The sequence below is a fragment of the Capsicum annuum genome, chromosome 8, assembly GCF_002878395.1.
Source record: "Capsicum annuum cultivar UCD-10X-F1 chromosome 8, UCD10Xv1.1, whole genome shotgun sequence".
Classification (NCBI taxonomy): Eukaryota; Viridiplantae; Streptophyta; class Magnoliopsida; order Solanales; family Solanaceae; genus Capsicum; species Capsicum annuum.
The window spans coordinates 152,817,087-152,839,007 of record NC_061118.1 but is presented as its reverse complement, the minus strand read 5'-3'; the positions used below and the strand labels follow the sequence as shown (position 1 = coordinate 152,839,007).

Sequence of the window (21,921 nt, the reverse complement as noted above, 5' to 3'; positions counted from 1 at the left end):
CCGACTCTTGAGAATACGTACAAAAAAATTTAAAAAAATTGAATCGAAAGTATTTAATTGAAACACTTTATTGCATGTTCGTGTATAGACAAATCATAATTTGAGTGTCATCAAATAAAATTTGATGCTAAATTTAAGAGCCTACCAATATAATACTTTTTTATTCTTAATTGGCGTTTGAGCATAAATTTTGAAGGTAGATTTTCAAAGTATTTTGGAGTTAATATCCATGACTGTGGTGGAAATTGTAAAATTAATAGAGGTGGCGCCAATACTATTAGTGACGATAAATACTGTGGAGTTGATGACTGTGATGATGATGTTAATAGTGGCGATAATGAAGAGAATGAGGAATAGTGAGGAGTAATTGGTGGTGAGTTTTGTGAAATCCACAACGGCACTATTGTGAAGGACAAAGGTGCGTAGGTAACAAGGATTTTTTTTTTCTTAATATATATATTAAAAAAAATAAGTTTTTGACACTTAGAAGTGCGTGTAGAATCCCTTTCACTAAAAATGTTATTTTATATTTTTGATAATATATTAAATTTACTTGAAACAAAATAAGGGGATAAAGTTTCTCCATATTCAGACTCAACACCTCTACTGAACCCAACTTGAATTCTACTTCATCGGACAACATATCGACATGAGCATTGGAAAAAATAAATAAATAAACGAGGAGCACAGTTATAAATGAAGAATGAAAAAAAAAGGTAAAATACAAATCGTTACGAGCTGAAAATAACATTCCATCATCAGATTCACATTTAAAAAAATTAATGACCACTAACAAAACAAATAGAAAACTCTATTGAAGATCCCGGCAGCGACATAGGAAAATGAAGAGAAAGACAGCTCAAATTAGCAAATCCTATGCTTCCTTAGGTTTTTATTTCGATCTGATTTGATTATGGATCGGGTCTTTGCTTTTTCCTTTTTGATTTGGGTTCACTTGAGTCTATTCTGTACTGACTTTTCTTCCTTTTTCAATAAGAGGGCTATGATCCCAAATTTTAATTTAAAAAATAAATAAATAATTATTTATAAAGTTACAATGTTAAAAGTAAATTTAAGATAAACTTAGGGTCAATTTTATGTATTTTTTCTTTATTTTATGGTGTGGATAATATATCTATTGAATATTCCATAAATCAATCGGAATACTAACATTATTATAAGAACATCACTTAGTTTAGTTAAAAGTTAGTTTTATTTTCATCCCTAAATGGATCCAGTAGCAGTGATCCCATAGGCAGTGAAATAATACTCCATTATTATTGTATGCAAATTACGAAAACGCGTTAATACACTCATCAAAGTTATACGCAAAAAGCCATTTCTTGAAAAAGCGCGATCTTCAACTCCCATCATTTCTTGGAATGGCATGGCCTTCAATTTCTCCTGCTTCAACACTGCTCTAATATCACTCTTCCTAATCTTCACTATCTTCTTCTTCTTCTTCATCGTCCTTCCAATTCCAATTCACCAATCTCCACTCATTCCCCGCAGGTCCCTTGCAATTCTTGAAGAAAAATCCGATCTTTCTGTTTGTTCGTTCAGTAATTTCATTGGCTCTAATGGAATCTTTAACTATGTTTTCTTGCACTATTGTCTCTTCCAAGAAAACCCATTTTTCTCAGTACCCTTTTTGGCATTCTGTGTGTTTTTACAGTTTTATGTACTTATCAAGGCTGCTCAAGATTACTTCTCTGTTGTGGTTACTAAGCTTTCTAAGCATCTTAAGCTGTCACCTTCTATGGGTGCAGTGACCCTTTTGGCTTTAGGTAATGGTGCGCCTGATGTATTTGCATCTGTGGCTGCAGTTAGGGGAGGCCAAGCAAGGACTGGGTTTGGCGCAATTCTTTCAGCAGGGACTTTTGTTTCTGCTTTTGTGGTTGGGTTTGTGGCGATTTATGCAGCGCCTTTTGCTGTTGATCCTGCTCCATTTGTGAGGGATGTGATGTTTTATTTGACTGCTGCGTTGTTTCTTTTTTATGTCTACTTAAGTGCTGAGATTTTCATCTGGCAAGCTATTGGTTTTGTTGCGTTTTATCTGTTCTTTGTTGGGTTTGTGTTTTGGATGGACTTGGGGCTGGGTGGGGGGAAAGAGAAGGGGAGTAAGTTTGGAGGTGAGGTGAGTTTGGTTAGAAATGATGAAGTTCATATAGGGATTGCTGAGTTGGATTCTGAAAAAGGCAAAGTTATGGGAACTGTAGAAGATGGAAAGAGGCATACTGCAGGTTCCTGGCAAGGTTTTGGAAAGGTATGTCCTAAAATCTTGCTTGTAGTTTTCGGTTGTCTTTTTTCTTTTTCCATTAGCTGGAAATTGCTTTGAACTGTTTCTTCTTGAACCGAAGGTCTATCATAAACAGCCTCTTTACCTCTGAGGTAGGGGTAAGGCATCTACTCACCCTAGACCCCACTTTGTCGGATTACACTAGGTATATTGTTGCATTAGCTGGAAATTGTATTGACATTTGATAGATGATTATTCAGCATCTCGACCAAGTTAAGGGGTTAAAATTTATTAATTTTGTGGTCTGTGGCCTTGCCTGTATGCCTGTTGTGCTCTAATTATCAACAAACCAATTGGCATGGAGTTCTTTAAAGAAGGAGAAGATTGAACATTTGAATAGAGTAATAGACCAAAAAGACAAAAAGAATAAAATGAGAAACTGATGCGAAGGATAAAGGACTAATAGGCTAAGTTGTGCGCACTCTTCACTTTTGATGCCGCACCCAAATTGGTTCTGCAAAAAATTGTGTATTTTTGGAGAACCCGACACACACCCATTGACAATTTTGCATAGTCCGAGCAACATATCTAATAGGTTCATTGTCATTCTTGTCGTGTAAGAATGATTTGGTTATGTCGTGCATTCTTGTGAAAAATTTGTAACCCCATTAAATCATGAAGATCAAACTGCAACCTTGTACCAGCTACAAAGCCTTGGTAGAGTAAATGTTTGGTGGTTTAGAGTCTTGCATTATCAACATGACATAATCACATAAACAATCCGTCCTGTTATATAGCAATAAGAAAAATTTGGTACTCTATGTTTATGTATGTTACTTCATAAACTTCCTGGTAGATGCTGCCCTCTAGAATTTTGAAGTACATCTGATACACATATTGCGGATGATTGCTGAAAACTGGCCCCACACCATAAGTTAGATCTTCTCCTCGAAGGATTCTCTTTGGTAACTGACAATGCTGAATGTGGGTTGTGTTGACTGTCATGGTCTTGACAAACGATGGTGCAAAGCTAATTGTTAGGCGCTTCTAGCACCCTCAAAAGTAAACCATCTGAGAATGGTAGCTTTTTCAAGGTTCAGAATAATTGAGTGGGGAAATTCAGCAATGACTGAATCCTAAGTAGTGGCAGATTTTGGAACTAGGGAAGTTATCTAAATAATATTTGAGCTTCAGTGTTGAATTATGCAACAAAACTAGCTTTTAGCTTTAGTTCTGTATTATTTCTTCATTCTTGGAGTGTACCAAGCCTGGTTGTAACAACCGATTAAGTAGATAACTGAATAGAGCCATGATGGATAGGTTTAATGCAGAACTATTAGTCATTGACTATTAGTCTTATCCTGCATCTTATGCTGACAAGTAAGATGATTTCCCTACTTTCTGTGTTTCTGGAACTTCCACACTATTCATGTAGACAAGCAAATTTTTTACTCCCTCCATTCCCTGTTACTTGTCCAGTTTGGTTTTGCATTGCCATTTAGAAATCATTAATTAAGTGTTTATTTAACTAAATTAACCTTATTAATCGTACTTTGAAAATTTAAGTTTGACTATTAATACTCTAATTACTAGTTTGGGAAATGGTTACTAAATGATGAGAGTAAAAATGGAAAAAAGTAATTAATTCTGTCTTGCTTTGCTAAGTGCTTAAGTAAAAGAGAAAATCTACTTTTTGTACATTGGCAAGTATAAGGGACAGAGGGAGTCCTAGATACTTGAATGGTAAGTCAAAGGTTTTTGGGGTCTAAATCTTTCCCTTTTTAGTAATCTCATGCAGAGAATATATGAAAAGTGATTTTTTTCATTGATGCATGCAACAACATATGCTGTGAAGAGTTGCACATCTGGTGCTTAAATTTCCTTTGGGTATACTATGAGAAAGTTACAACAACAACAACATACCCAGTAAAATCTCACAAGTGAGGTTTGGAGAAAGTTAAAGTACCAAAAATCCATTTGGGGGGTTTCTGTCTTCTAGCAGTTCATGATGTACATGATTAATGAAAGTCGATCATTGTTTGATGTACATCACTTGAATAATGATGAGTACATGTTCACTACACCATTTTCTTTTTACTCTCTTTTATGTTATAATTCCTTTAATCAAGTGAGTGAAACACAATCTAAAGGGTTAGTATCAATAGTCATTAGTGATTATCTTCTCCAAACTTACAAACAAATGATATTTGCCTTTTGACTAATAATAGCAAGTGTAAATCAAGAATTTAGTATTTGACATCAATCTATTTGGGAGTGTAGTTGCCCTTTCTCAGTCAGGAGTGCTTATTGGAAAAAATATAAGATAAACGCGTAAAATGATTAATAAAAAGATGCAAGATAATTATAGTTATATTTAGTGATAAAATGAGCACGTATAGGCTTATCAATGACTGAACAACTCTTATACTACTACTAAACTCAACCCCTTATCGGCTTATCAATGACTGAACAACTCTTATACTACTACTAAACTCAACCCCTTATCACTTAAAGGGCGAAGTCCCCAAAGTGACACTGGCCAGTGGCCTCTACATAGAGAGATGGACTTCAAAATGTGGACTGCTTGTCCATGCTTTTCGAGTGCAAGGAAGGAATTGAATAAGGGGCAAGCAACTAACAAACAGAAGAACATCCCTAAGAAGTTTGATTGTACTCCTCTGGAAGTTAATCTGTATATTAAGCCATAAGAATTATGATGACCATGACATTTCTCATGACTCTAAACTCTAAAGTGGTAAATGTAATATCCTAAATACCAAGGATCTTTTGATAAGTGAATGTGTTTAATGTGAAAATAGGTTTGCAGCTTTTTACTTACACTATGAAACTCCTCTGGTATGCTGTGCTTTGAAGAATTTTAGGTGCTTCTTGAGATCCCGTGCATACCAACCAATTTGTCTGCAAGCATGCCTCTTTTAGGTACAGATATTTGATCATCTGGGTTCAAGCTAATTATTTTCATCGGCAGTTCTAGTGAAGCAGATTCTTTTAACCATTGGTTTGTAGGTATCTTGCAGAGTGCTTGGTGGTCTATGTTAACTTTCTTGGTTTTCTATGTTAACTTTTGTATGTCAGTGATCCTTTTAAAGAAATGTTTTTATTGAAACTAGTTGCTTCTGCTTCATTTTGCAATCCATGTTGTTGATAATATCATTCATGAAGAATCCGTCAGGCACATGCGAAATCCATATTCCTGTTTTATGAATTTTGATGGTGTTCACAGCATCTCAGTTTTGTAATAAGTAGCTGTTATAATATCTTCCTTTTGACATCCTAACTTTTCTTTATGGACAGGTCTCACTAATCTGGTCACTTCCTGTCTCGATGCTCCTTAGGCTCACTATACCACAGACTGCACCATCTGAATGGAGTAGATTCTATGTATCTGCCAATATTGCTCTTTGTCCCCTCCTACTTCTGTTTTCCTGCAAATCTTTCGTGCCACTAAGTCATCCAATCTCTTTCCTACTCTCCGACACACATTTGCCTCTTTGGTTCATTGTACTTTGTGCTACTTGTTCATTGGCTATTGTTCATTTCATTGTTGAAAAGGAGGCCCCTAAAACTGAGCAAATGCCTGCAGTTGTTATAGCATTTGTGATGAGTGTATTTTGGATCTCCACAGTTGCTGGCGAACTCCTCAACTGTCTTGCAGTTCTAGGAGAGCTCCTGAAACTGCCTGCTGCCTTTCTTGGTTTAACGGTGCTTGCATGGGGAAACTCGGTTGGTGATCTTGTTGCAGACGTGGCTGTTGCAAAGGCTGGTCAGCCGGCCATGGCCATGGCTGGATGTTTTGCTGGGCCGATGTTCAACATGCTTTTCGGGCTTGGAACTGCTTTGGTTATGCAGACAGCAAATGTATATCCAGAAGCTTATGAGCTTCATCTCCACGTGAGTATCGTGGTTGCTTTTGTTTTCTTGCTATTGAGCTTGATGGGATCTCTGCTGTTAGTCACTTGGAATAGGTTCCGGGTGCCAAGATTCTGGGGCTTCTGCCTGGTAGGACTCTATGTTGTTTTCATGGTAATAAGCCTGGTCATTGCTAAGTTCTCTGCCTGAGTTTTGGAGAGCGGAGTGCTGAAAAGTTGCAACATACAAGACATTGACCAATAAAAGTTGATTCATCCATCACTGGCCCGGAACCATGTGGGAGCTGCTACACTTTTGAAGAATAACTACAATTGAAGATGAAGCAGCTCTGCAGCTGGCAGTTATTATAACTGCGCCTTTACCACACAAAATCTGGAAAATGGTTGTGTTGATATACTTCATTCTCAAACCAGTTAGAGATCCTATTGGTTTCCATGCAAGAATATAATAATTCATTTTTTTCAGTTCACTGTAGAGTAAAGTGAGCTGGAAAGCACAGTGCACACTAGTGGTATAGAATATTTCTTGTCAACAAGAAGTTTCATGTAAGACAGTTCTTCTTTCTTGTGAAAATGAATAGAATTTTAGAAAAATGGTTAAATCTCCTTAGTCTTGCTGAACTACTCCAATTATCATATTCTTCAAGGTTTTTCGCATTGTTGGATACTGAATTTGAATGAAAAATTATCCTCAAAGAACTATGTTGGGGAACGGTGTAAAGGAGAAGAGATTGTGTTGAGTAGCCCTGCAGTTGAGGACCGCCATCAAAATTTGCAAAACGAACGTGCTTTTACACCAAATTACTACTACTATGGACATAATAAGCTAGGAGTAGAATTTGTACAGGGACTAGTCTTCTAACTAACAAGACATTAGTTTATCCTATTCTATTGAGATCATCTTTCTGCTTTCATTATGATTCCCTCGAGGATTCCATCAGTGCCAAAATTACCAGAAAATTCTTGAGGGTCAACGGGGCCTGGCAGCATGAAAGAGATGGTGAAATGTCCTGTTGGACATAGGTTCTGAGTTTGCATCTCGAATACTTGAGAGTCCTTGTGGACAGTCCTGTCACCAGTTGTCATTCCCCTAATCAACACTCTACCATCACTCTCCACTTCACAAGTAAATTCTTCTGCATTAACCCAGAACAGTGATGAGAATCAGATGAAATACCTCCATATTGTAAGGATTTTGCAGAGCAAGTATGTTAGAGAAACAGTATCTGGGACCTATCGCAAGTTCAGATGTGAAAAATATGTAATAGCATAATTGTAACTTACGTTCATCTCTCTTTACTCCGGGGAGTGATACACGGAACAAGTAAGAGTCCTCACTTTCTCCTACATCCACGAGCCCGAGAACTGGTCCTATCTTACCCTTCGCTGCACTCCCAGCCACTGCAAATCCACTTTTAGTAGCAGCAACAATGTTACTTACCTCCTCCTTAGAAGGGCGAGAGGCAAGGAAGACAATACTAAGCTCCAAGTCCTCTTCAGAGTTGGCGTGCTTTGATGATGGACCCATAGACTCTTCTGCTAGAGGACTGACATCCTTAAAGAGACTACTAAATGGAGTAGCACCAAATTTTGTAGAGCTATCTGGTGGTGCATCAGTAAATCGGCCGACACCATCATTCGTCAAAAGACCACTAAAAAGTGTAGTGTCAAATTGTCCATTGCGATGAGGTGGCATATTACTAAATGACCCACCACAAGCATCCTTTAAGAGACTACTTAAAGGTCTAGTGTGTCCATTGCTATCAGGTGGCACACCATTAAATGGTTCATCACAAGCATCCTTCAAAAGACTAGTAAAAGGCGTATTATCAAATAGTTCATTGTCGTGTGGTATATCACCACAAAAAGGCATCTCCTTATATGGTAGGCTACTAGCAGCTAATGATGCATATTGGAGGATATCAGCAGTTTTTGTTATCTCCTCTTTTCCAGCATTACTCAGAGCTTCATAATCAACATCGGCTTGCGACCTTGTGCAATCTTTGTGCAAGGTAAGATGTTCGAGACCAGTGAGATTCTTGAACCTCTCAATACTGTCTGGTTCAATATAGCTGGTATCAGGGTCATTAATGAATACAATGTTTGCAATAACATTATACACATGACAGCATAAATGTGGATGCAGGCTCGTAGGAAAAAGGTCACAAAACCGAGGATAAGCTGCAGGTTGTCCGTGGTAAAGAGTAGGAAGCTTTCCATGAAAGAACTGGTGCAGCCACGGTTGTGTCAGGACAACAGACCGCTCTGCCTTTCTCAATGCATGATAGTAAACCCTTTCTACTTCTATGGTTCTTAGGCATGAACCAGCTAGTTGATTGGAACTGTATGGAGGTAGGCCTAGACCTTTTCTTTGCAAAACTGATTTTTTGGGATATACTCCCTGGAGATCTGGTCCAAAGTAGGTTCCGATGATGAAGTAAAGGAGGAAAAACTGATCATCCGTTGGAACCATTCCACTGAAGTGTTTGTCCATGCTTGCTGGAAAGAGTAAGAACTCTGGGATTGTCAATCTATCCAATAGCGACTAGTCTGTTTCAAATGAAATGAAACCGATAAAATATTGCACTTTAACCTACCCTTATTTAAAAACACGGTTGAGATATATATAAAAATGAACACATTAATTGGTGAAAAAAAAGTTTATAAGCAATATAGATTGTTTTACCCCAAGATTGATGAATTGTCATGATATCTTGAAGCGTTCGAAAGATGAATCTAAGTGTATGGAGTTTTACTATCTACTACCATAGATAAATTTTCCCAACCAAGGGTTGAAAGCATGAATGTGCGGATGGTTCAAGACCAAGATACATAAAGGATTAGCAATAAAGATTTAAGTTGTCCAAGAGGATATTTTCTGTACATAAAAGGGGAGCTTATTAAGTATATACGCACCAGATCATACTTGCATTTTCCAAAAATATAGATTAACATGTGTTAAACTATCTTGTATCTTCTAAATAAACTTCTATGTGCGATGAAAGTTTAGGCTGCCTATTTATTTGACACCAGAGTAAGAAAATGAATGCTTCAATAGGCTGGATTTAAGCACAAATTAAGAACAATTGGCAAGTAACAGTGGAGGTTTACTAGGCAAAACCCACATGCAACAACAACTCATTGATGAATCTTACATGCAAGAAGACTAAACACATGCACGATGGTACAAAACTACAAATCCAAAAATCAGAGAAACTGACATAGGAAGACACCCAATTCAAGAAGACTAAACACATGTGCAGTTTGCATATACAAAATGTAGAATACTAATTCTGTTTTTTCTTGGTCTATCAAAATGACAAATGACTGTATGACTTTTGAAACAATAAGTAGAAAGCTTACCACAATGAGTTCTCCTTAAATTCTCCAGAGTGATGAATTGAGCGGCTGTTTAATTTGAATGTTTGTCTGTTTGGTAGGTGTCAATGTCATAAAGAAAAGCAACGGAGTTTTTCAGACATCAGTCATCCCAACCAGTGCCACGCGTCCTTCACTGCTCAGCATGACCCAATATCTGGTTATACACCGGGGGTCTATCGGAAACAGCCTTTCTACTTCATCAGAGGTAGAGGTATGAACTGCGTACATCTTACCCCCAGACCCCACTAGGTGGGAATACACTGAATTTGTTGTTGTTGTTGTTTTGTATCAATTTATATTACATAGACTCCTTTGAAACATGTAATTTTAAATGTATTATGACATTTGTATGAACCTACAATTTAGAACTTGTAATATAGATATGCCACAATATTTCTCACTTAGTGAAATTGTTGGACAAAAAATTATAAGAATTCATTACAATATTTCTTACTTAGTGAAATTATTGGACAAAGACAAAAAACTTATAAGAATTCATTACAATATTTTTCACTTAGTGAAATTATTGGACAAAAAGCTTTAAAAAAATTGATTTATCTATAAAAATGACTTAGTTCTTTATTTAATGAATCTTTTCATTCTAATATTTCATTCGAGAATTATCAGTATTTATCAAATTTATTTCTGTCTAACGGAATACTTATGAATCTATTTTTATTGTGATTTATTGGTTAGTCTTTAAATCTAGAAAGAATATAGAAATAGGCTAAAAATTCACTGAAATATTTCTTGATCTCCCAATTAGTTAAATTGTTGGAGAATAACCATAATACATCGATAAATAATACGTAATAATGATAAACTGTAATCATATACTATGTGGACCAATTAAAATAACCATCTTCAATTAATTTACTACAATGCCCTTGACCGTGGAGCCCACAACGAAAAATTAGAAATGACAAAGTATGACCAACTTATTCCTATCAAATTGTGACAAATAAGCACGACCATGGAATAGAGAGATGCATTCAACTGATGCTTCTAATACAAGAGACGAGAATTATTATGTATGTACAAATAATACTTCTTTTACCCAAGTTTTATTTTAACTATTGAACTCTATATGTTAATTGTTTTTTGGAGTTTAATAACTCAAATAGTTATACTCGAAGATTATATAAATATTAGAAACAAAAAATTATATTAGTAATATAATATCAAAGTATATCGAGGTTGAATATTTTTTAATAATTTTAATTTATATATATTTTTTTCACATTATTAACTCTAACTTCAGATCATCGTAGGTCAATTTTTAACACGTGTGTTAAAAATCTTTACAATTTGTGATTTTGATGATGAAAATTCACATAATCATTCAATATTTTCCCCAAAAAAAGCTTAGAAATAAATCCATAATATTGTAATAACCCCCCCCCTCTCTGAAAAAGGTTTACATAGTAATTTTCGGACCAAAAAAGAATACAGGGGTAAAAACAAGATTTGACTGGAGGTGGCGTCAAGTCTTAAAGCCTTTGCATTTATAAGGCTCTTTGGGCATGATAATGCAGACCGGAATCTAAGAAAATCAGTGTCGTTTTGGGGGGAAAACGTCAGGGTAGCAAAAATGCATTCATTTGGGTACAGAGCGAATGCTTTGTTAACATTGGCGATTACAATACTAGCCTTTATGTGTGGGATTGCTTCATTCTCCGACAATTTCAATACTCCCACTCCTACTGCACAAGTTCAAGTATGTAAAACCCTACTTTTATTCATATCTAGATCTGTTCTTTTTGTAAAATTACCCATTTTTTTGATCGCTTGAATTTCTTGCTTTTTTTTTTTTTGCAGGTTTTGAATATCAATTGGTTCCAGAAGAAACCTGATGGGGACGACGAGGTAATTTATTTTTGTTTTTTTAGCTGAAATTATTTGTATGTGTTGATTTTGGTGATGGGTTTTTAGTTTTTTTTCTGTTAATTTTTGTTGAATTTGGCAAGGATTTAAATTTTGGTTATCTGAGATTGGGAATTGGGGCGAAACTGGTTGAATTTTAGTGGATTGAATGTCTATGTAAAATCCATTGTATCGTTGCTTTGAGATTATGGGTGTTGCTGGATGTTGAGGAATCAGGGGTGATTCTATGTGACCTATATGTATTCTTGGTTAAATTTGTCTGCTTTCTCGTTTGATAATGGAAAGATCTCGAGATTTACTGTTTCGGGTTGATATAGCGTGTAAAAATTGTGTAAACTGCATATATTTTTCTTAACTTGAATTACCTGACAAGAATTCAACATTTTCCTACTCAATCTTATTTATCACTGGAGATCCAGTAACCTGTGTGTAATGTCTTTCCCTTGAGTCTTGTTTGACCATATTTTTCTTAACCTGAATTGCCTGTCGAGCACTGGAGATCCAGTAACCTGTGTGTAATGTCTTTCCCTTGAGTCTTGTTTGACTATTAGTGAATTAGCCAAAGCTGTTTGTAGCAAATAACCGGCAAGAGTGGGGGTGAGTCTTTCTTCTGTAGGCCGGGAAAGTGGAAACAGATTATGGTTATGGCTGTTACTTTTCTTGCATCTCTTGAGGCCCTCTAGTTTTAGAAGGTCGAAAGAAGGGAGGACAGCGAACTTATTATGTAATGTACTTTATAAGTTGTTGCCTCTTCTACTTGAAGTAGCCGAGGAGATCTTCGGTTGCGTGTCTATTGTACCCACCTAGTTTGATTCTAACATGCATTGTATTTGTTCTTTGCACTTGTGTTTTCTGTTTTCTACTCATCCTGTTTCTTTGTATCATCAGTTCTTTATCTTCTTCTCATGCACCCCATAAAATACCTTAAATCTTATCAAATTCCTTAAATCGTGTCACTCTTTGTTAAGAGTATCCTGGCTGCCTTTTCTTCAATATAATGGCTTGCAAGTTTACGTCCACTAGATGCATCGTGTGCTAAAATCTAATTCTGACCCTTTATCTGTAGTTGTTTCTCTCTCTATCCTCTCCCTCTCGTTTCATCACCGAGTTCAACACACCCACTTCAGGATTAGTTTCTTAGTGTCACTCCTTACGTCATTGTCGTCTGTAGGTTGTTTCTGCCCACCACTTCCTTTCATTGTTTTCAAGTGCTGTTGCTCGTTTTTTTCTTGTCTGATCCCTTCTCAACAACTCATGAAGGAAAATTTCTTGCCTAATCTATCCAATCATGACGGAGAAGAGAAAATATTTCCCTTTATCATCTTCTCTTTCTGACGATACCTGGTATAGGTAGCAATTTACTGGTTTTATCTTCTTTCTCCAAGTGTTCTCTGTTTCTTTTATTATCCGGATCAATTATGCAATCAATCATCCTCTTTTGTGCTGTGCATCCCAGAACACACTCCCATATCTTCCAACTTATTTGGATCAAGTCAATAGTTTGAGAGTGCAAGACATGACCCCCTTCCTTAGGTTGAGACACCTCTGTGATCTGGCCCAAATACCTTTGTAGCCTGGTCCAAAATCTTTTACTCATTAGGCCTTCAAATTGGTAGTGTTTTCTTTCTCCTGAGGCTTCCTTTTTTAAACGAAACGTATGCTTGTTGGCTCCTAGTGTAGTTCTAGATTTTGTAAGCCCAACCATTACCCATCTTTTGTCTACATGCTGCTGCTTACACCACCCACTCAAGGAATCTCTTAAAGGTTTGTCCAAGACCATTCCTGTCCATATTTAATTCCAACCCCATTTCCCGTATTTTAAGTATTTGACATTCCTATGAGGACCACACAGAAATTACATGTATACTTTGTGGCTTGACTTTTCAAACAAGCACATACTTGTTCGACTTCATGAGGTCTCAGCAATAAATCCATGACAACACCCTTTTGCATTTCCAGCCGAGAGCACAGGATGTTACTATAAGTGCACTTTGCATTTAATTCTCATGTATACCTCTTGATCTTGCTGAGAATTCAGCATGTATCCATTACTTCCTTCCAAACTAAAGCCGAATTCCCATTTTTTTTGGAAAAAGATCGTGCAGTATGAGCTGCCTGTACAATCTATTTTTTTTTTTTGGATCTGTTAATCATCGAAATAACATCAATAAAACATGCTAGCATATGATAGTGTATGTGTCTTACGGTTTCAGTTTATTTTCTCTATCTTGTTGATCTACATGAACTTGGTAGCTGCTCTCGTGTTAAGCTTCCTAGTTAAAATTGTTGATCAAGTGGTTCTATGGAAAGAAGTTTGACTTATATCACGTATACTTTTCCTTTATGCAGGCCAGTTTGACCTTGAACATTTCAGCAGATTTACAGTCATTGTTCACGTGGAATACTAAACAGGTTTATTGTCTACTTTTATTTGCACCGTAATTTGGATTTTGCTCTCCCATCCCTATTACCTGGTTCTGATTTTTTCTATGTAGAGTAAATAAGAAGGTGTGGATTTATTGGTATGTATACATCTTATGTTCCACTAAGCTAATCTTAGGACATGATGTATGTATACTTTTATCCCTGGTCTAAAACACTGGAGTTCACTAGAGTGGAGACAAGAGGTGGTCATATATTAGACGTTGATGCGACAGCTAACCCTCTGGATTATAGGATATGGAAATTGGAAAATAAAATGTAATACAGAAATTTACCAGGCTATTAATGACTTATATATACAGTGACAGGTAATAAGATCCATGCCATCTTATACAATTTGTTGAAGTTTGTCCAATAAGTCCAATGACTTGTTGCAATATTTCCTCTTCACTGTTTGTTTTTAGTGAAAAATTAACTGAATGACCTTAAAAGGATCTCTGTTGCAGTGCAGTTCCTTCCCTTTTTAATTTTCCTTGGGAACCAAATTTACATTTGGAGGACTTGTTTTAGTGTCTTACAGATTCACTACATATATTGAAATTCAGTCAAGCATGAACATAGCATGTGTAACAAGAGACTGAATAATTCAAAAAAGAACAAGACTACGTGTTCTGGGGTTCTGGTGTCATAAGTGATCTTTTTATGACTGCATTAAGTTCCCTAGATGTTCGAATTCAAAATTTTGTGGTACAACTTCAAACTCTTTAAGAGATATTTTGGCATTGATTGGTCAGATTGTAATTGGTTGGATTGCCTTCATAGTTATGTAAGCACGTGTGAAATTCTAATTATGTGTATATTTGCAGGTGTTTGTATTTTTGGCAGCTGAGTATGAAACTCCAAAGAATGCTCTAAATCAGGTCTATCTTTCATTGATTTAGTACTGCATGTTACTAATATCTTCCTTGTCTTGCGTTTATTATTTAGATCTTAATTAAGGTTTGTTTCATTGCCTAATAAATGTATTGCAACTGAAAGCAAGTCTTAGCAGTATAAATAGACATATCAGTCCTTTGCTTCCCCTTGTAAATCAATAGCCCTGTACTTCTTTGTGTATCATAGGATTCTCCTGTTGGTAAGTACGAGTATATGGTTATATGCTTAGGTGTTACCTTTTGGGACTGTCTTTTCCTAATTTGAGGAGCAGTTTGTAGAAGCCTCAAAGATGCTCCAACCCACTAATCTTGTTGGACCTGCATGCGAATTCGTTTTGCATCTTGTTTTTCCTACCAGATGAGAGTTTGGTTTGATTCCTTCTACTGACCTGATTGCTTTACTAACAGATATCTTTGTGGGATGGTATTATTCCCACTAAGGAGCATGCAAAATTTTCGATCCACACCACAAACAAGTATCGGTTTGCTGATCAGGTTAGTTTCTGAAGCAGTTTGCTTTATTCTGCTTTCTTCTTCATCTCATGGTTTTCATAAGTACTTTATTCCTTGTTGTAGGGAAGCAACCTCCGTGGTAAACCTTTTAATCTAACATTGCATTGGCACGTTATGCCAAAGACCGGAAAAATGTCTGCGAACAAACTTGTGATGACTGGTTACCGCTTGCCAGAGGCATACAGATGATGAATTTTTCTCTCTGTGCAGTTTATCTGTAACCTTAGCCTCCACTGATAGGAAGGGAATATGTGCTTAAATGAGATGATGAGACGAATAGGATATTTTGTCCCGGATAATTTCACAAAATTGGTTTTATTTGCCTCAAATTCAAATATTGGAACTTTAAACCTTTGATATCACCATTCTTTTATGATTGTTTTGCTCGACTTAAACTGTTATTATTTCATTTCTTCTCTGGATCGGAGATCCATAGTAGGCATTTAGAAAAAAAGAAGTATTTGAAGTTGAAACTGAAAAGAAGCTTGTGGAAGAAGGTAGCTTTTAGTGAAGTTTCCAACTGCAGGCCATATTATGTGGGATGCCTTAGCAGTAAATAGTGTAAAAACAGTGAAAAGGTTTTCATTTCTCGAGTCAGTGACTTCTTATAAATGTAAGGTTCCTAAGGGACAGAAGATGTGATAAGGTTACGATGAATTAATTGGAGGTTATTGAGGTACTAGATAATTGATGAAGGCACAAACAAAATAACAGTGACAACAGTATGCAGGATATGCGGAGATACTTGTAAAGCAACTAACATCATGATGTTTATCATCAATATCATGTTTGTCTTGGAAACTATAGTAGTAAGAGATTGTTTGTTCTCTTAAATAAGAGATGGTCCAAAGAGACCATGATCATGCTAAAGAGAGAAAAGCAGGCATGACATTCATCATCACATGAAAAATGACAAAATAGCTCATATATTGTCCCTATCCCCAACTATAGATAAACTACAGACCTTTCCCACACTATAAATGTGTATACTCTCACTTGTTCATCACCACAGAGAGAAGTAACAAGTTCTATTTTCTAATCAGTTTAATCTAAATATGGCAACACCACTCTTCAACTTTGTTTTTACGTTCTTGACTCTCTCAAATCTTGTTTTGCTATCACAATCACAAGTTACTAGAGCCCCCTTCAAATCTAATCCTAATGGTCTTGTTTTGCCGGTGTTTAAGGATTCTGCCACAGGTCTTCACATAGCCAACGTCACAAAAAGAACTCCCCAGCAATCAGTCCCATTGCTCATCGACTTGAATGGCAGGTTCGTGTGGTTAAATTGCGATAAAAACTACCTCTCATCAACCTACTTTGCCCCCTTTTGCCACTCGACTCAGTGTTCTCGCGTTGGTGCTCATTCGTGCAACAAATGTTTTTCGACTACACCTAGGCCTGGTTGCCATAACAACACTTGTGCTGTTACAACAACAAACCCTTTAACTAGCCAAACTGCAATCAGTGAAGTTTCTCAGGATTCTCTCTCTGTTCAATCCATAACTCAATTCGGTTCAAATGCTGGCCCTTTGGTTACTCTTCGTTACTTCCTTTTTGCATGTTCACCTTCATCTTTGTTACAAGGCCCTTTCCCTAAAAATGTTCAAGGAGTCGCTGGATTTGGCCATGATTCAGTCTCTCTTCCAATTCAACTCGCTTCTCATTTTGGATTCCCTCGTCAGTTCGCCTTGTGCTTGCCTTCTTCCTCACAAAAAAATGGTGCAATCTTTTTGGGGACTAGTGGCTTGAATGGAACACAAACCGGAAATTTAACCTACACGCCAATAATCATCGGTTCACAAGGAGAATATTTCATCCCAGTGAGGTCAATACGCGTAAACAACAAGCCTGTCCCATTAAACCGTTCATCTTTAACTTCAACGAGGACTAGAAACTTTGGTGGCGCGATGATAAGCACTACAGCACCTTACACGGCTCTTGAACGCAACATTTTCACAGCCTTCACTCAGTTTTTCGCGAACCAATTCTCCAGTGTGTCCCGAGTGACTCCAATATCACCTTTCGAGCTATGTTTCAATTCCAACAACTTGTCAAGCACAAATGTTCCAAACATTGATTTTGTCATGCAGAACAAAAATGTTACATGGACTATTGTTGGAACAAATTCAGTAGTTGAAGCGCGACCAGGTGTGTCTTGCTTAGCATTTGTTGACGGAGGACAAAATCCTAAGGCTCCAATTGTGATAGGGGGTCATCAGTTGGAAGATAATTTTGTTCAGTTTGATTTGGTCACGTCGAGATTGGGACTTAGCTCTTCGTTACTGTCACATAACACTAGTTGTTCTACTTTCAATTTTACATCCACCTCTTTCGTCAAGGAGATGGAGTGAAAATTGAAAAAAAAAAAAAAAAAGACATGTATGAGCCTCTGTATGTTTGCTCAACTGTTTTGTTCTTGTACTGGCTTTCAGACCTTTGGGGAGTTAAGGTTTATGTATTATATGTCTAGTACTAAGTTTCTTTTGTTGTTTTTTCGTCTTAAGATGGAAGTGTACTGGTTTTGAGGCATGACTAAATATGTATATAGTAGCAAGTGATATATAAAATTAATGCAGCTTGAATTGAATCCTATAATCATATATTCTATGATTAATTGTAAACCTTGTAAGATTGAGCTTTTCGCAAGAGTTTTTTGTAAGTATCGAACTCCATCTTTCAAGATTTAGTGGTGCTCAAGTGTTATATCTCTACTTTTAAATTTAATTTGTTTATTTTATTCTATTTGAAAATAATGTTTTATTTTGTGTTAATTAATTGCTCGTATGGATATAATAATTAAACTATCAATCCTAAAATAGTAACCTTTAATTAAGGATCTTTAGTGTTTACTTGTTGTAATGGTTGTTCTTGAGTTCATAATTACTTGTATACTAGTATCTAACCGCTTAACAATGGATTTGTGCTATACATGCAACTTACTCTTCTTCTTCCTCCTTTTTTTTTTAAAATAAATAAATAAATATCCGGAGTTTATTTGCATCCAAAACTAGAATTTGAAAGATGCAATGTTTTATGTTCTGGTCTACTGTTATGTGACTGTTTTGATAGATGTAATTGGGAGGTATGGTATGAGATTTAAAATATGATAAATCCTATTTTTTTAAAAAAATATTACATTAACTTTGATTTTTTTCTAAAATGGAGAACTATATATATATATATATATAAAGGTAGAGATGTGTGCAAGATGGATTAAGTTTCACCTTCATAAATAAGTTCAAATAAAAACATCCGAAGATGTTATTGTATAAATTCGAACCATTTACTAAAATTTAGCTTTGTCAACCGTTTGGATTTTAGCTTGCCTCTTTTATTTAGGATGGTTAAGCATAAAATGTCTCATGCTATTATCTTTTTAAAATCGAATGCATATGGAGGTACTAGCATATTTTGATTCAAATCGAAAAAATTAATTGATCTAAAATTTTTTTATTTTGGTTTCGATTATTAGGTCGTTTTCAATTTTAATTTTTAAAATTTTGATATTTTAGTTGGATTTTTGATTTTTTAAAAGTAGTTTTGATTAACCAAAAAATCGAATCATATTAGTATACATCATATAATATATACACTTCAGACTTAACCTATCATCACCAGACCCAACCCAATTACCCAAATTTGAAAGTATCATTCTGTGTTCTCACTAATCATTTCTCTCTTTTCATCCGCTCATTTTCACTATTTATCATCTTTTTCACTATTAACGATCACCTTTGACTGATCATGACTAAATGCTATATTAATTTCTTTATGCAAAAATTTTTATATATTAATTTTATGCTAAAACATATAGTTTCGACAGAATGATTACAAAAGTTTTTAAAATTTAGAGAAAGAAAATAAAAATCTTGAGTATCTTATGTCTTTGTTCCATCTTAAAATTTAGTATCTTGTTATATGTCCATAATCACTTCATGCTCTTTGAATTTCAAGGTGCATTTTGACCCAATATTAATGAAAATGGACTCACATGTTATAGTTTGTTTGATTTATTTTCTTATTTTAATGAAAAACTAACTTAATACCACAAATTTATCTAAACTATTTAATATTTTCATTCTTTATTAATTATTAAAATTTCTAATTTTTATTCCCTTTTCTAAAATTTTCAGATACAACATTATCATCCTAAACAATCGAAGACATTAATTGTCTTTTTAAAAATTTAACTAAAACTTCTCTTCACCAATTTACTATCATTAATGTCAAACCCTCCTCCTTCTCTCCATTAATGTATATCCAAACACATGAAATGAATTAAAAAAAAAAAAAAAAACAGAAGAAACTAAATCAAATTACAGAATAAAAGCTACCATAATCAAACTAAACACCCACTCATAACACTAGATACAACACCCACTCATAACACTAGATACATCGAACAACCCATCACTAGAAATTGCTAAAACACCCAAAACCTCAACCTCTATCTACACCGAACACAACGGCCATCAATGACCAAAAAAAAAAAAAAAATTAAATTGACCATCCAACCGCCATTTTCACCTTTCGTTTTCTCTTTGTTTTCTCTTCCCTTTTCTTCAATTTTCGTTCGATTGAATTTCAATCAGAATATGATGTAATCAATCATAGAGAAATTGAGCGGCGAAACGAGAAGTTCGTCACCATCAACTTATATTATCGGAGAATAGCTTTCCGAACGACACACATGACCACCCCTAAATAAGGTATATAGTGATGTATATGAGTGGTATTTAAGGTCCTAATACATAAATATTTAAGTATCAGAAGACGCAAAATAATAGATGTTCCGACTGAAGAAAGCAAAAACGAAAGTTATGTATCGAAAAACCTAAAACTCGTGTTTCAAAATGAAAAGATGTTGAAGTTACAACTAGAGAATCTATTACAAAGATAATATTTGTATGTATTGAAAATACAATACTCTAACAGTCATTAATAATGTTACAAGACAATTTATATTTCAGATCTATGTGTCAGATACATCTACAAATTATATATCTCTCTTAATTATATTTTAGATACGTCCAAGAATTATGTATTTCTCTTAATTTATGTCAGATCTATGTGTAAGATGCATTTAAGAATTGATTTTATATATTATTTATGCTTATAGAGTAATTATCTCAATCAATAGTTGTAAAATGTAATGTATTACAAATATTATAATCTGCAGATATATTTATCAATAAACTGATGCATTAATTGATGAATAATCAAGTAGTAATCTAAACTTTTGTATTATATTGTATCTCAATGCAGAGTATGAAGTATGTTGTTGAAGAGACTCATTATGTATCGTTCAAAAAAAAAACAAGATGCAAACAACAAAGATGAGAGAGAATCTTGTTTCTGCTTGAAGAAGGAGGATTCTTTTTCTGAATTTCAAAATTTGAACTGATTATGTTATTCTTGAATTTTGAGAGTACATTACAACTGACGTCGCGTGATTTGCTCCACAAATAAAAAGATTTTTTTTGCTTTTTCTTTTTTGATGCACATTAATTTTTTGTTATGATATATTTTGTTAGGATATATCGGTTGTCAAATTGTGTATCCGAAATATTAAAATTAGGGTTTATGCAATTTTACTATTATATATAAGGGAGAATCTCAAATTTTGGTAGTCCCCACAAGGGCATTTTAGGTATTTCACTTCCTTACCTAAGTGAATTAAGAGAATACGCATGTCAATTGATGGTGTTCTTTTATTAAATATTTTCATGTTTGCCCTCATTCTTTTTGTTAAGGCCATTCTCACTTGTATGTTTGTAATAGGTCTCTTTTTATCACTTAATAAATTATGTTTTGATTAAAACTTTCTTCATTTTAAATTAATAATCACTTTTGCTCCAAAAAAATTATTAAAAACAACTTTCATATAAAATAAAAGTTAGTAATAATTTTCAACTACATCCTTATAGTAAATATTGTTCAATTCTTTAAAAATATATATAATAAATAGGATAATTTAATCAATGATAAATAGTACATTGTCTTTATTATTTCTTTTAACGGGCATGAAAAAGATAAATCAATAATTAAAATAAGGTGAATTGAATATTTTTGTAAAAAACGTATAAATAATAAACACGACAAGTAAATGGACCCAATGGAATAATCTATTAATTTAATTTAATTAACTATTTAATATTCTTATAGATCACTATTAAGTTAGTTTATGTAAATCTTCTAAATTAAGGTTGTAACCATTTTTTATATACTTGAAATCATTGAAATATTTTGTTGTATTAGATTAAAAAGATAGTTTTGCAAAAACGCTTGTCACATGAAATTATAGGAGAAAATAAAATAATAAATATCAAAATAAATTTATTTCTATCTATAACTGAGAAATTACATACCTCAAGCTCATTAAAATATCAATATATTTTATTTTTGATCATCATTGAATTGCCATTATTAAAATATCATTATATTGTTTTTATAAAAAAATTGAATTACCTGTGACCTTTTGATATATTCTAATTCTCCAATAATACTTTCTTTCGCACAAATAAAAATTTATTTAAAATTATTAATTATGTGATTAAGAGTTTTAATAATTATAAAACTTATCAACAAAATATATTTAATACGTCGGTCATTAGATTATGTTAATTATAAAATAAAAGATATAATATAAATTATACTTTTTGAATTTAAATTATTATTTTTTATATTATGAGTT

General features: G+C 34.5%; 4 protein-coding genes across 4 annotated transcripts; 3 read left to right on the top strand and 1 right to left on the bottom strand.

Moving 5' to 3' along the window:
• Positions 1 to 1,165: 1,165 nt before the first annotated feature.
• On the top strand, positions 1,166 to 6,723 carry LOC107839540 (cation/calcium exchanger 5). The gene is made up of 2 exons (XM_016683067.2): positions 1,166 to 2,266; positions 5,555 to 6,723. The coding sequence occupies exons 1-2, from the start codon at positions 1,388 to 1,390 to the stop codon at positions 6,317 to 6,319; spliced, it is 1,644 nt and encodes a 547-aa protein (XP_016538553.2). The 5' UTR covers positions 1,166 to 1,387; the 3' UTR covers positions 6,320 to 6,723.
• Positions 6,724 to 6,960: 237 nt separating this feature from the next.
• Positions 6,961 to 9,582, bottom strand: LOC107879329 (increased DNA methylation 2). Its single transcript, XM_047395567.1, has 3 exons — positions 9,493 to 9,582; positions 7,414 to 8,679; positions 6,961 to 7,265 (listed from the first exon to the last, which is right to left on the bottom strand). The coding sequence occupies exons 2-3, from the start codon at positions 8,621 to 8,623 to the stop codon at positions 7,027 to 7,029; spliced, it is 1,449 nt and encodes a 482-aa protein (XP_047251523.1). The 5' UTR covers positions 8,624 to 8,679; positions 9,493 to 9,582; the 3' UTR covers positions 6,961 to 7,026.
• Positions 9,583 to 10,839: 1,257 nt separating this feature from the next.
• On the top strand, positions 10,840 to 15,581 carry LOC107839539 (signal peptidase complex subunit 3B). Its single transcript, XM_016683066.2, has 6 exons — positions 10,840 to 11,227; positions 11,329 to 11,376; positions 13,744 to 13,806; positions 14,643 to 14,696; positions 15,120 to 15,206; positions 15,288 to 15,581. The coding sequence occupies exons 1-6, from the start codon at positions 11,102 to 11,104 to the stop codon at positions 15,411 to 15,413; spliced, it is 504 nt and encodes a 167-aa protein (XP_016538552.2). The 5' UTR covers positions 10,840 to 11,101; the 3' UTR covers positions 15,414 to 15,581.
• A 140-nt stretch (positions 15,582 to 15,721) lies between these two features.
• Positions 15,722 to 17,814, top strand: LOC107839538 (gamma conglutin 1). Its single transcript, XM_016683064.2, has one exon. The coding sequence runs from the start codon at positions 16,280 to 16,282 to the stop codon at positions 17,576 to 17,578; it is 1,299 nt and encodes a 432-aa protein (XP_016538550.1). The 5' UTR covers positions 15,722 to 16,279; the 3' UTR covers positions 17,579 to 17,814.
• The last annotated feature ends 4,107 nt before the right edge of the window (positions 17,815 to 21,921 follow it).

Bases quoted from the DNA above. Each gene is read 5' to 3' on its own strand.
- LOC107839539 (XM_016683066.2), top strand. From the start codon at position 11,102: ATGCATTCATTTGGGTACAGAGCGAATGCTTTGTTAACATTGGCGATT. The intron at 11,228-11,328 runs GTATGTAAAACC...TTTTTTTTGCAG, and splicing joins CTCCTACTGCACAAGTTCAA to GTTTTGAATATCAATTGGTT. The intron at 13,807-14,642 runs GTTTATTGTCTA...GTATATTTGCAG, and splicing joins TCACGTGGAATACTAAACAG to GTGTTTGTATTTTTGGCAGC.
- LOC107839540 (XM_016683067.2), top strand. From the start codon at position 1,388: ATGGCCTTCAATTTCTCCTGCTTCAACACTGCTCTAATATCACTCTTC. The intron at 2,267-5,554 runs GTATGTCCTAAA...CTTTATGGACAG, and splicing joins CCTGGCAAGGTTTTGGAAAG to GTCTCACTAATCTGGTCACT.
- LOC107839538 (XM_016683064.2), top strand. From the start codon at position 16,280: ATGGCAACACCACTCTTCAACTTTGTTTTTACGTTCTTGACTCTCTCA.
- LOC107879329 (XM_047395567.1), bottom strand. From the start codon at position 8,623: ATGGACAAACACTTCAGTGGAATGGTTCCAACGGATGATCAGTTTTTC. The intron at 7,266-7,413 runs GTAAGTTACAAT...GGGTTAATGCAG, and splicing joins CGGAGTAAAGAGAGATGAAC to AAGAATTTACTTGTGAAGTG.